We start from the raw sequence: 11,605 nt of genomic DNA on the forward strand, positions 1-11,605 counted from the left end.
AAACCTACTACAAATCTAAGTCCTAAACAATTAAACTACAATTATTACAAAAGTTTTTCATAACAAAAATAAGTCTTCAAAGGATCTTCATGAATCTTGATAAATCTTGACTTGATTTGGGCATCATCAAAACTTCATCTTCATCATTTTGCTAACAGTTATGAAAGACGAGATGGATTCTATGGCATCCAACAAAGTCTGGGATCTCGTTCAGTTGCCTAATGGTGTAAAATCCATTGGATGTAGATGGGTCTTCAAAACCAAGGACTCAAAAGGCAACATTGAGAGACATAAGGCAAGACTTGTTGCCAAAGGATTCACTCAAAGAGAAGGAATTGACTACACAGAGACATTTTCTCCTGTATCTAAGAAAGATTCCTTCCGAGTAATTATGGCATTAGTAGCTCATTTTGACTTTGAGTTACATCAAATGGATGTGAAAACAGCATTCCCTAATGGTGATCTAGAGGAAGAGGTTTACATGAAATAACCTGAAGGATTCTCTTCTAAAGACAGTGAGCACTTGGTATGTAAGCTTAATAAATCCATCTATGGATTAAAACAAGTTTCCCGCCAATGGTATCTAAAATTTGATGATGTTATCACTTCATTCGGTTTTGAAGAAAACGTCATGGATCAATGTATATACCAAAAGGTTAGTGGGAGTAAGATTTGTTTCCTTGTTTTATATGTGGATGACATTTTGCTTGCAACCAACGATAATGGTTTGCTATATGAAGTGAAACAATTTCTCTCAAAGAACTTTGAGATGAAGGATATGGGAGAGGCATCTTATGTCATTGGCATAAGATCCATAGGGAAAAATCTCGAGGCATTTTGGGTTTGTCTCAAGAGACCTATATCAACAAAGTTTTAGAGAGGTTTAATATGAAGAATTGTTCACCAAGTGTAGCTCCCATCGTAAAGGGTGACAAACTTGAATTAAATCAATGCCCGAAAAATGATCTTGAGTGGGAACAAAAGAAAAATATTCCATATGCTTCAGCTGTCGGAAGTCTTATGTATGCTCAAGTTTGTACTAGACCTGACATTGCATTTGTAGTTGGAGTTTAAGTAAGATATCAGAGTAATCCAGGTGTTGACCACTGGAAAGATGCAAAGAAAGTAATGAGATATCTTCAAGGAACAAATGATTTCACGCTCATGTATAGACGAACTGATAATTTAGAAGTGATTGGCTACTCCGATTCAGACTATGCTGGCTGCGTTGATTCACGAAAATCAACGTTTGGTTACATCTTTATGTTAGCTAATGGAGCCTATATCTTGGAGTAGCAAAAAGCAGACCTTGACTGCTACTTTACTATGGAAGCTGAGTTCGTTTCTTGTTTTGAGGCTTCTTCACATGGTGTATGGTTTAAGAGTTTTATATCTGGGCTTAGAGTTGTGGACTCAATTGCTAGGTCACTGAAGTTGTATTGTGATAACTCTGCTGCTGTTTTCATGGCTAAGAATAATAAAAGTAGAAGTCGAAGTACGCACATCGATATTAAATATCTAGCCATAAGAGAACATGTTAAAGAAAAGAAAGTGGTCATTGAGCACGTTAGCACTGAGTTAATGATTGTTGATCCTTTAACTAAAGGCATGCCACCAAAGAATTTTAAGGATCATGTAACGCGAATGGGACTTGGTTCCATGATGTGACAATCATTGTAAGTACTTTCATTTTGATAAAACTCTTATTCAGTTTAATGTTTTCTCAATTATTTGTGCACATAATTAATTACTTTGAGAAAACTCATTTAATTGTGACCTAGAATAGACATATGGTTTATTCATTAAAGTTAAGAGNTTGTGATGTGAGACTAAATACATCGTAATACATGGGAGATAATACTCATTATTAGAGGAACTNTCACCATGATTCATATATTTGGTCTCTTATTACGTTTGATGGTTGAATAAAATGGACCAAGTGGGAGAATGTTAGCCTTATACAAAAAAGAGGTTACATTTTAATATTATATTATTTAATATTATATCTTTTCCCATTTATTTTATTTCTTTTTCAGTTAATATTATAAAGGTAGTTAATATTCTGAAAGTGGCCCATTTTAAATAAAAACTGTTTTCAAATGTGTGTGGGTGTGCCCATGATTCCCGTAACAATCTCTTCTAACGTTATAAAAAAAATACTCTGTGATGGTTTTTGGAGTACTACAGACTAAAAAATATAGAAAATTTCGCATCAGGTCACCGAGCCTACTCTTTACTTCATATACATCACCATCGTGTTTTAAAAGCAAGGGTTCAGAAACCAGAAGTTAGGCAAGCATACAACAATGGCTGGAGGTTGGTCTTTCTGCTTCCGCTTTTATTCTTGTAAATCTGAATATGATTAAATGTGCTTGTTTGATATATTTAGATTTATTGAATCTTCAGTATGAATCTGTTATATGTTTTACATCTTTACCTCATTAAGTTTCATATGCGCAAAGACACTTTTCCAAACCTCTCCATGAAGGCTCAAAGATATTCATCATTCACCTACATGACGTTCATGAGGGCGATTGACGTTAGTGGATGCAACCGGCTCGGAACAAACTGAGTCCTGAACTTCGCTCGAATGGTTGCAAAGCAGTTGATAGAGTTGGTCGACAATGTAGAAAACCAAGCTAAGGCTTTTCTCTTCAACAAGGTAGAAAAAATTTGATACCATATGGCATCACTTGTGGCGTACAATGTCATCTGGTTCATGAAGATCTAAATTTGCTCGTTCGAGTTTATAGACTTATCACACTTGTCGAACATTAGTATTGTCTAATTATTAGGTAGCATGGTTTTTGCGATTTTGGCAACGGATGACAACAGATCAATCGTGTTGATCGTTGCAACGAAATGATGATGGTCCTTGCTTATAGTGAAACTACTAGGTTGGATCGTTCAGTCCGACTCCTCTCGGGGTTGCTTGGTTGGTTCGAGGAAGGTTGGAGTGAACAACACAAGGCCTTTGTCATCCTTCTTTTGCCAAATAACCTCCTTCTCCTAGCGTCTTTAGCTCTTTTTCATATTTTCTTTACATCTCATCCATATGTTGTTGCATTATTCTCATAATCTTGATTCAGTCCATTTGATTATTGACTTGGTTGCTAACTATATTTCTCATGGTCACCATGTAAACTTAAAAGATTTTGGTCGGGCTCATGGTAGGCGCCATAATGTATTGTTTGAGTTGAGTATTCAAACAATCTTTCTCACTCCTTAACTATAACAAAGAAAAACGTGAGAAAGTTGGTTATGGGGAAGAGACACGCAAAGATGGGTAAGAGACACGTGAAGAATGATCAGGAAATTAAAAAAAGAAGAAAAAACACGAGACATCGAATAAAAAAATGTAGTTTTAAAAGATTTTCAACCAGGGAGAGAGGACATGATATGAGTATGATTCCTCTTCCTAATAATTCTTCTTCTTATAAAAACTTCTCCGCTTTGTCAGTCTCATCTCATAGCTATGTCATTCTCTACTTCAGGATTGCTCCTTAGTGGCTTTGTCATTTTTTTTCATTACTTCATATAGAAAACTCTATAAAAAAAACATTTTTCTCGTATTGTGCTGGCCACTGTTATATAATCTAAAATACATATTGTTTCATCAACTTTTTTTTCTTGTTGCTTGTGCACACCAATCAATCGAGTGTATCTACTAAGTATACTTCGATACTTGAATTAGTTCATTATCTAAACATTTAATTATAATAAATTCGTTGTAAAAGTTTAAACAATCATATTGTTAACTTATTTATAGATTCTTCATCGATTATTCTTAACATTTCTTTCATACTTTCTTTTTCTCTACTTTTTTATTGAAAAACTTTATATGTTTTTTTGCAGCTTTCATTAAAAGCAGGTATAAGTTAGTCCTTCTTCATCATTCTGCCTGAACCTTCATTCATTCTCGACATACAAATAAAGGTAAGGGGCCTTCAGGTGAAAAAACTGACCATTGATATTAATCTTTCGTGATTATATAAGGAACACTACAAAAAAGTTATATTTAGCAGGAATTATTTTGAGGAGGTTATTAAAAACCTCCTCTAATAAATATTATGTAAAGTGATTCTGATCAATTATCTTAAAGCCAACAATAGCAGGAGTTTTTATTTCTTTTTGAAGAGGTTGGTTACCTTAAAAGATTACAATACCTTTTTTTTCCATTTCCCTCACTTTTTTTAACATTCCCTCTCAAAAAAAAAAAAAAAGTCACAGAAGATTAGAAACACTAATACTTTGGTGGTAAATATAGAAATTAATTTCTTAATCTTTTAGGCTTAATATTAACCAACCTATGTAGAAGATTAAAATGGGTGGAATGATATTGAATAGGGGAGAGTTTTTTTAGTATGCTGCATAAAGCAGTACTACAGATGCATTCATCCATATTATTCGATACTAAATTAATAAATCTAATGGTGATACTTTAATTAATCATCGTAAATCACCTAACTCACTTTGATCAAAGTCTTAATGAATAATCATTTCAATCGATTTTAATATAAAATAAAGAAAATGGTATTGTTCTTTAAAGAAAATTAAAAAATATGTATAATTTCATAAAAAGTGAAATGTTTCATTTTCCAAATATTGCGTCAAGAGAACTTTAACCAAATATATTATTTTTTATTTTTGGTTGGAATTTTAAAGCATTTTTCGGCCCCCCACATGGGCTAACCCAGCCCATAATGAAGGCTTCATAGGCCCAACCCTTATTAAATCCCCAAATCTGAAATCAAACGCAGAGAGTAACTGGAGTTAGGGTTTAACTTGGAATTGCTTTGGATTGGTTCTCTTCTCTCTCACGCAAAAGAAGGAAAACGAACTAAGAATCCATGGCGACAACAATGACGAAACGAAAACCAGTGTTTGTGAAGGTGGATCAACTAAAACCTGGCACCAACGGCCACACGCTGACGGTGAAGGTGGTGAGCTCTAAGCCGGTGAAGACGGTGAGCAACCGCGGCGGTCGATCATCGGTGCTAACTGCGCGACCGTCGCGCATCGCCGAGTGCCTCGTTGGCGACGAAACCGGAACCATAATCTTTACTGCTCGCAACGAACAGGGTACGGTTATGTTTGGATTTGTAAGATGGTGTTTGTTTTTTGTGTCCTCTGCAAACCGTTGCGTTTTGTGGTGATGGATGTTTGAATTTCAGTGTGTTTGATGTGTTGAATTTAAAGAGTTGAAGGCAATGCTTTAAAGTTGTTGACTTTTTTACAGTACTGTGTCCTTTCAATTCCAAGCATTTGGGGCGTGAAGATTTAGGGTTTTAATAATGCTTTTCTCCGTTCTACGTGTGAGTAATCATGCCCGTGTTTAAAACTTTTTTTTTATTATTTGGGGTGAACAATAAAATTGTCACTGTAGTGACAGTACAAAATTTTTCATGTTCAGTGTCGCTTTAATTGGATTAATTTGAAACTCGTTGATTTGGTGTGGTTTGAGGTGGTATCTCAAGTTGGAATATGGAATCCTGTTTCCCTGTCTGTGTGGGTTGTGCATTAAAAGATATCAATGGTATTCGTGCATCCATGTATTATGGAATAATGCGCCCAATCTTGGTTGCATTGCAGTTGCCCAAAAAATCTCAACTTTATCGCTGTGTTTGGTGTCGTTTACCATTTTTTAATACTTTTTGTTAGGTTAAGTTGTTTATCTTTGATCTTGTTGGAAGTTACTTTGTGATGTAACTAGTTGAACATAGTTTGAGGGTTTTTAAGTGAAATCCAAACACATCGATAATGTTTGCTTTGTAGTAGTACTCATTATCTTTTCTTTCCCACGAAAATGTTTTTACATGTATATTCTGTTCGAACATCATTAGTCTTTGCTACATGCGTAAATGTTGTTATTCTTGCTTATATGATTATTAATGCATTTACTTTTCTGCAGTGGACCTCATGAATGCTGGTGCTACTTTAACTCTGCGTAATGCAAAGATTGACATGTTCAAGGGATCTATGAGGCTTGCGGTTGATAGATGGGGGCGTATTGAAGCCACGGAACCTGCAAATTTTGAAGTTAAAGAGGATAACAATCTTTCTTTAGTTGAATATGAATTAGTTAATGTTGTTGAAGAGTGATTTTATCTTCAGGGTGAATCTTTGGGTTTACCAAAGGTTTTAATTTTTACTTTGATCATTGAACAATTGACTGCGTTGCAGTTTTCTTATGGTACAGTCTTGCTTATTTAGTCTTAAGATTGCTGTGGTGAATTCAAGGAATTATATTTCAGGTCAGTTTTGAAAAGTGATAATGCTTATGCTTAAATGCAAAAGTAAATATATTTGTTTCTCCAAGTTAATAATGTATCCCGTTTTCTTTTAACAAAAGATTTGCATTGGCATTATTTCTAATCCCTTTGTTACCCGTACGGTTCCGTCAAACCTTTTTGTGTTAAGCAATGGATACTATATTGATTGAAATGCCATTTTGGTTTTTGACGTTGAATTCGGAAATGATTTCTTTGAATGTTTTAGAGGTAGAGTATGCATAAGGATTCGTTTCATTACCTTTGCTAAATAGAGAACATATAGGTAGTATATGATATCTTAAAATTAAATTTGACACCTTAATTGTCAAAGACCAATGTTTCTGCCGAATTGGTCTATGATTCAAATTCAAAACCGAATCAGATCAATGGTCTAACAATAAACTGATCAGCTGCTTAATTACATTTATTTTCAAAGCTAAATTAGCATAGTACTTGAGTTCTTTAGTTATAGTTTAGTTTCAAAGCTGAACTTACGGGAAGTACTACTTCCGGTTCACAAAATTCACCTAAATAGTCGTAAAACTATGTATATTACTTTTACTCCTTTATTAAATGCTGAATTTAAATTTCCCAACCTGTTAATTTTAATTTAATTTTCTATCCAACTTTAACATTATAATTTCAACTTGTGAAGGTAAATCGATAGACTTGCAAGCAAAAATGCAGCGTGAATTTTGGGAATTTGCGAGCCCAAAGACGAATTTGCTTTGATAACATTGGTATGCAACACAATGAGAACTTCTAAAGAAAAAGAATGAAGCTACAGATGGAAGTTCAAGCATCCAACGCAAAAATTCTTTGGTGACTACAAAAACAGTCCAACTTTGACACGTACAAATGTAAATTTTGAGCATAATCTGTATTGCATTCTGTGGTTATCACATCATGACCCCTCTCCTTCTGAAAGTTAAAAAATATGAAGTAAATGAGAAAACAAAACATCACCGACCACTTCTAAGTACATAGGGATAATACACAAGACGACAAAATAGTAAACAACCTTTAATATAAGTCCAAAATTGAGTAAAGTCTATAGGCACATTATATTTTATTAGGCATGATATGTAACTGATAGACAGAAAGCATGCATGTCACAAGCGAAGTACGGACATATAGAACTTTCCCCTCATACTGCAATTCGGTATTAGTTGATTCAATAAGAAATTTTCAAACAATGAAGACAAACACGACAAAACTTAATCCAACATGTACCAATACAATATCAACTTATTTGCCTTTAGACTCAACATCCAAGTGAATAAAATGGCAGCCTTTCCTACATCTGAACCAGAAAGAACAGAAGTGAAGGTTATCTAGGTTTTTAAAGTTCCTTTCAGCCTTTGGGACTCAAATTGTGTCCCTCCAAAGGCTCAGTCAAAACAGTCTCACGAACCAGATTTGTACATAAAAGATTGCTTCAATCTTCAGAACATTTATCACACATCATCATTGCAATCTGATTAAACAGAAGAGATCAGTATGCACCTCCACTATCAATTGACGCTTTAAAGTATGATGTGAAATAAAATTGCACAGATTATAGTTTTCAATGACAAAATTTCAGCAGCAGATCCCGCAAAAGAAACAGTATATAATATTTCAAACAATTAAAGGTAAAAGGTACCTAAAACAATCTATATTCTAAAGAAACCCTCACAAAAAAAGTTGAATGGTATTTATCTTATTCTTTTTATGTATGAAAATGCTAATATAGTTTTATATAAACTTGGAACCTACCAAAAATTATGCCAACCAGGCAATTCTACTCAATATGCATGAACTTTGAACAATATGATTCACAAATAGGAGACAAATATTATTTTCTAGAACACAGAGTAAACTAAAAATCCAGCTTCATGACATTCATCATGTCAACTTTAAAGAATCCAAGGGCAACAAGCTTTTTTTTTGGGGGACAGAAATCTAGCAGTTCTTCCTAATAAGATTTTTTTTTTTTGGTTTAAAGCTCAACATCAAAAGAGATCCATGTCATCCCAACTTTGCTTCTTGATCTTCAAATAGTCTTCTCTTGGCCTACAAACAAAAGGAGTACGTACGGCTTCACTAAAAGATTTAGTTGCAGTGGGGAAAGTAGAAGATTCAGGTTATAACTTTTCCATCAATCTTAATTACACAGGACTAATATTTACATAATGATAAGATCAAACATCATGTAGATGGACCGCCTTTTTCTATTAATATGAAGAATTATATGCCATACGTTTTTTCAAAGCATTACACATAAACAAAACTACCTTTTTTTTAACCCAAAAACTGAAAAGAAACACTAACTTACCCGTAAATAAATTGAAGAAAGAACACAAGGAATCCTACAGATGTTTAGCTACCTAATTCAAAAGTAAAATCCAACTGTCAGGCAATTAAAATGATCATAGATTAGGCGACCCAAAGTGTGGGAGCACATAACAATACTCTCCGTAGTCCCAATTATTTTTTCTCAACATGAGCTGCAAAAAATCTTCAACGTCCCCCCTCTCCTCTAACAAGAACACTTGGTAAACTCTCATGTCAAAGCCAACCGACAGGAGAAAAAGAAAATAGTTTTGAACATTAAGAATTCTAAAAAGATCATATAATGCTGCAGACAGAAATCTTCAAAAACATTTCCACTTACCAATACCATTAAGTAAACAAATGCAAATAAACTTAATCTTTCATTCCAAAATGATTCATTACAATGGAATAGAAGCAGAGACTATACCTTCAGGAAGCCAACCGTAGCTGCGACGAGACACAGAGAGCATTGAAGTCATCAAAGCGGAAGCAGTTGCCATGTGGTACGGCAGCATGGATTCCACACAAAAGCTCAATTCAACGGGACACCTTCTCCCACAAAATCACATCGATCCATTATTTCATTTCCAGCATTAACATATCAAACCAAATAACAATAAATTCATCACTGATACGCACAAAAGTAAATCCAGACAACACTACATAGCCTGAAAATAGTCTAAAATGTATTGTATTACAAACTCGAATCCTTAAATAAACTTAACATATCTTGTTAAAATATTTCCACCGCGATTTCAAGTAAAAAAAAAAAATAGAAAAGTTCCTGCATATACTAAATTCACAACAGTTAAACAAGTAACTCAACTGATGTAATACTAAATTCAATAAGCAGATAAATTACCTCAGTGTTGATTGGGAGAGAGGTTTATTGGAAGCAACGCCGAACCGAGAGCGACCAGTTTTAGCTTCCGAGCCGAGACGGAACGCAGCGCGACGACCGGAACATGATCGGAGTATCGATCTGGCAGCGGCGCCGGCGGTCGATGCCATTTCGTTGTCGGAAAAATTTTAGGGTTAACTTTCGATCAACACACTCCTCCACCGATAGGGTTCTACAACACTAAAACCTTAACGCATCTGCTCATGAAACCCCCCAAAACTCAAAGGACTTTTTAAAATCTGGGCTTTTCAAAATCTGGGCTTTTTAAAATCTGGGCTTTACTAATTCCAGATATGGGAAGGGTGTTTCAGGACCTCCAACTTTTTTAATCTTTCATCTCCAATTTCTATAAATATCCTCTATAATTAATGAGGTGGTTCTAGATTAAAATTTGTTTGTTGAGAAATTATGTGAATGAAGCATTCAACAAAGTACCTCCACCCCATTTGACATCTTTCTTGAGTGTTTTGCACCTATTTCAAACAATTAGTTTTAAATAAGGGTTAAATATGTTTTTAGTTCCATATTTTGGGACGATTTTGGTTTTAGTCCTTCTTTTAAACTAAGGTATAATTTAGTGAATTTTAGACAATTCTGGTTTTAGTCCTTTTTACCAAACTTTTTTAACTTTATTTGTTGTTTCAAGAATAGTATTTGGATTGTTTACACTGTTTGACACATTTTTGCTTCAATGTTGAGTGAGCCAGAGTTTTCTAAAGTTGAAGGACTAAACTGTACCTTAGTTTGTTTGAAAGAGGGACTAAAACCAAAATCGGCATAGGAACTAAAAACATATTTAACCCTTTAAATAATGACAAACAATTAATTTTAATTAAAAAATTTAATTAATTAAAAAATTTATATAAATATGAAAACTAATATCTGAAAAAAAAAAAGAGTAACAAAATATCTTAAAATTATAAAAAATAAAACACAATAACACAAATAAAAGGAGTTTTCGAATTTACATAAGCTTTTCTTTAATTGATACATTTTTGGCAGAATATACCAAATTTTACGATAAAATAAAATTCCTATTAAAACAAAAGTTTTACATAAAAATATTTTAATAATTTTAAAATTTAATTTAAAATAAGAAAATAAAAGACAATTATTTATCATTTATGATTAATGTCAGGTATATTAGTTGTAACTATTTTTTATTTTTTTATTTTAAATTAAATTACTAATATACTTGGCAATGATAAATAACAACCTTTATTTTTTATTTTAAATTAAATTTTAAAATTATTAAAATATCTTTGATTAAAAGATATTTTTTTTAATAAGAATTTTTTTAACCTAAAACTTGGTACATTTTGCTAAAACGTATTAACAAAAAAACAACATAAATTAGTAAAACACAACATTAAATAATTCAAAAAAATATATAATCAATTTAATTAATTCATTAATATATTATTACAAAACAAAACTATAAATTCTATAAAATTAAAAAAAAATATTATAAATATTAAATATTTACAAACTAAATTATTTCATTCAAAATAAATATAATTAATTTAAAAATTTATATAAATAAATAATTAATTAAAATATAACAATTTAATTAAAATGAAAATGAAAAAACTAAAAAAAACGTAAAATAATTCAAAACAACCGAAATTAAATATAAATAAATCATTATTGTATGAAATAATAAAATTTTAGAAATAATAAAAATAAGGTTTAAATGCTTACTTCGTCCCCAAGGTGAATTTCTATTTTGTATCCGGTTTTAAAAATGAAGACATTGAGTCCCTATATTATGAAAAATTGTATGAATAAGGTCTCCTGTCCGTAAGGCTGGGAAAAAATAACTAATGTGTACTATACTATAGTTAACTGTACTATATTATACTAAAAAAAACTGATCCACTTTTACAAGTTTAGTATATTGTTTTATGGTTCAATTTATAAAAATGGTTAAATACCTTTTTTTGTCCCAATTTTGGTTACGAATATTCAAACTGGTCCCATTTTATTTTTCTGTTCAATATAGTCCTAAAGAACGTAATTATGTTCAATTTAGTCCTTTTTATGTTTAATGTAGTCCTAAAGAACGTAATTTGTGTTCAATTTAGTCCTTGTTTGTGGTTCACGGAGTTTGTAAAAA

At 32.5% G+C, this 11,605-nt stretch overlaps 2 protein-coding genes across 8 annotated transcripts; one reads left to right on the forward strand and one right to left on the reverse strand.

Annotated features, from left to right (window-relative positions):
• The first annotated feature begins 4,748 nt into the window (after nucleotides 1–4,748).
• Nucleotides 4,749–6,258, forward strand: LOC106754231 (uncharacterized protein At4g28440). The gene is made up of 2 exons (XM_014636231.2): nucleotides 4,749–5,082; nucleotides 5,912–6,258. Exons 1-2 carry the CDS (start codon nucleotides 4,851–4,853, stop codon nucleotides 6,100–6,102), a joined length of 423 nt encoding a protein of 140 aa, XP_014491717.1. The 5' UTR covers nucleotides 4,749–4,850; the 3' UTR covers nucleotides 6,103–6,258.
• Nucleotides 6,259–6,954: 696 nt separating this feature from the next.
• Nucleotides 6,955–9,730, reverse strand: LOC106754178 (protein NUCLEAR FUSION DEFECTIVE 6, chloroplastic/mitochondrial). 7 transcript variants are annotated; one of them, XM_014636178.2, is made up of 4 exons: nucleotides 9,451–9,722; nucleotides 9,016–9,137; nucleotides 8,590–8,641; nucleotides 6,955–7,193 (listed from the first exon to the last, which is right to left on the reverse strand). In XM_014636178.2, exons 1-3 carry the CDS (start codon nucleotides 9,597–9,599, stop codon nucleotides 8,634–8,636), a joined length of 279 nt encoding a protein of 92 aa, XP_014491664.1. In that variant the 5' UTR covers nucleotides 9,600–9,722; the 3' UTR covers nucleotides 6,955–7,193; nucleotides 8,590–8,633. The 7 variants fall into 7 exon arrangements, with proteins under 7 accessions (XP_014491664.1, XP_014491662.1, XP_014491665.1 ...); XM_014636179.2 differs by lacking the exon at nucleotides 6,955–7,193 and adding an exon at nucleotides 7,313–7,749; XM_014636177.2 differs by lacking the exon at nucleotides 6,955–7,193 and adding an exon at nucleotides 8,028–8,327.
• Nucleotides 9,731–11,605: the final 1,875 nt, after the last annotated feature.

Source organism: Vigna radiata, unplaced genomic scaffold (genome assembly GCF_000741045.1).
Source record: "Vigna radiata var. radiata cultivar VC1973A unplaced genomic scaffold, Vradiata_ver6 scaffold_86, whole genome shotgun sequence".
In the NCBI taxonomy this organism is placed as follows: Eukaryota; Viridiplantae; Streptophyta; class Magnoliopsida; order Fabales; family Fabaceae; genus Vigna; species Vigna radiata.